The 610-nt window shown below is 70.7% G+C and overlaps 1 protein-coding gene across 6 annotated transcripts in view; it reads right to left on the bottom strand.

The window, feature by feature from the left end:
- The window catches only part of MORF4L1 (mortality factor 4 like 1), a 39,170-nt gene extending 38,972 nt beyond the window's left edge, over positions 1-198 (bottom strand). For 4 of the 6 annotated variants that reach the window (XM_014524081.2, XM_014524084.2, XM_014524082.2 and 1 more), the window contains exon 1: positions 85-198. In XM_014524081.2, the coding sequence (XP_014379567.1) occupies positions 85-124 (40 nt within the window). In that variant the 5' untranslated portion in view covers positions 125-198. The remainder of the gene's footprint in view (positions 1-84) is intronic. The other 2 variants (XM_025214213.1, XM_025214212.1) reach the window with 1 other exon arrangement.
- Positions 199-610: the final 412 nt, after the last annotated feature.

The raw sequence follows: 610 nt of genomic DNA on the forward strand, positions 1-610 counted from the left end.
CCACCACCCTGCCCCCCCTACACCTCCACACGCACCCTGCCTCCACTGCCCACCCAGGCACCCCCCGCCGGGGCCCGCACTCACCCTCCTGGAATTTGGGCTTGGGGTCCTGCTTGGGCGCCATTTATAAGTGACGCTGCCGCCGCCGCCCCCCGCGGGGCCTCGCGCCTTGCAGCCGCCCCCCTCCCTCCCGGCGCCGCTCTGCGCAGGCGCGACTCAGCAGGAGGCGGGCCGGGATTTGTAGTCCGCCCTGGCGCCGCTCTGCGCAGGCGCGGTTCACCAAGAGGTGTGCCGGGATTTGTAGTCCAGCTGGCGGGCCCCGGAGCCGCTCTGCGCAGGCGGAGTCCGCCCCCCCCCGGCGCTGCTCTGCGCAGGCGCATCTCGCCCCGAGGCATGCTGGGGCTTGTAGTCCTGGGGACTCTCCTAGCTAGGCTGCGGGGAGAAGGGTCTGGGAAGTGTGCTGCCTTGTGCCGGCAGCCAGCTAGTGTGTGCATGCCCTCTGCGCTTGCACTGTGGGTGGACATTGCTCCCCCTGAGCCCCCGGGCACGCTCCAGGGTTGCACGTGGAAAGCCTCGGGCTCCATCTGACCTTGGTTTGTGCCTCCAGCAG

This window comes from Alligator sinensis, unplaced genomic scaffold (genome assembly GCF_000455745.1).
Source record: "Alligator sinensis unplaced genomic scaffold, ASM45574v1 scaffold334_1, whole genome shotgun sequence".
NCBI classification, from domain to species: domain Eukaryota; kingdom Metazoa; phylum Chordata; order Crocodylia; family Alligatoridae; genus Alligator; species Alligator sinensis.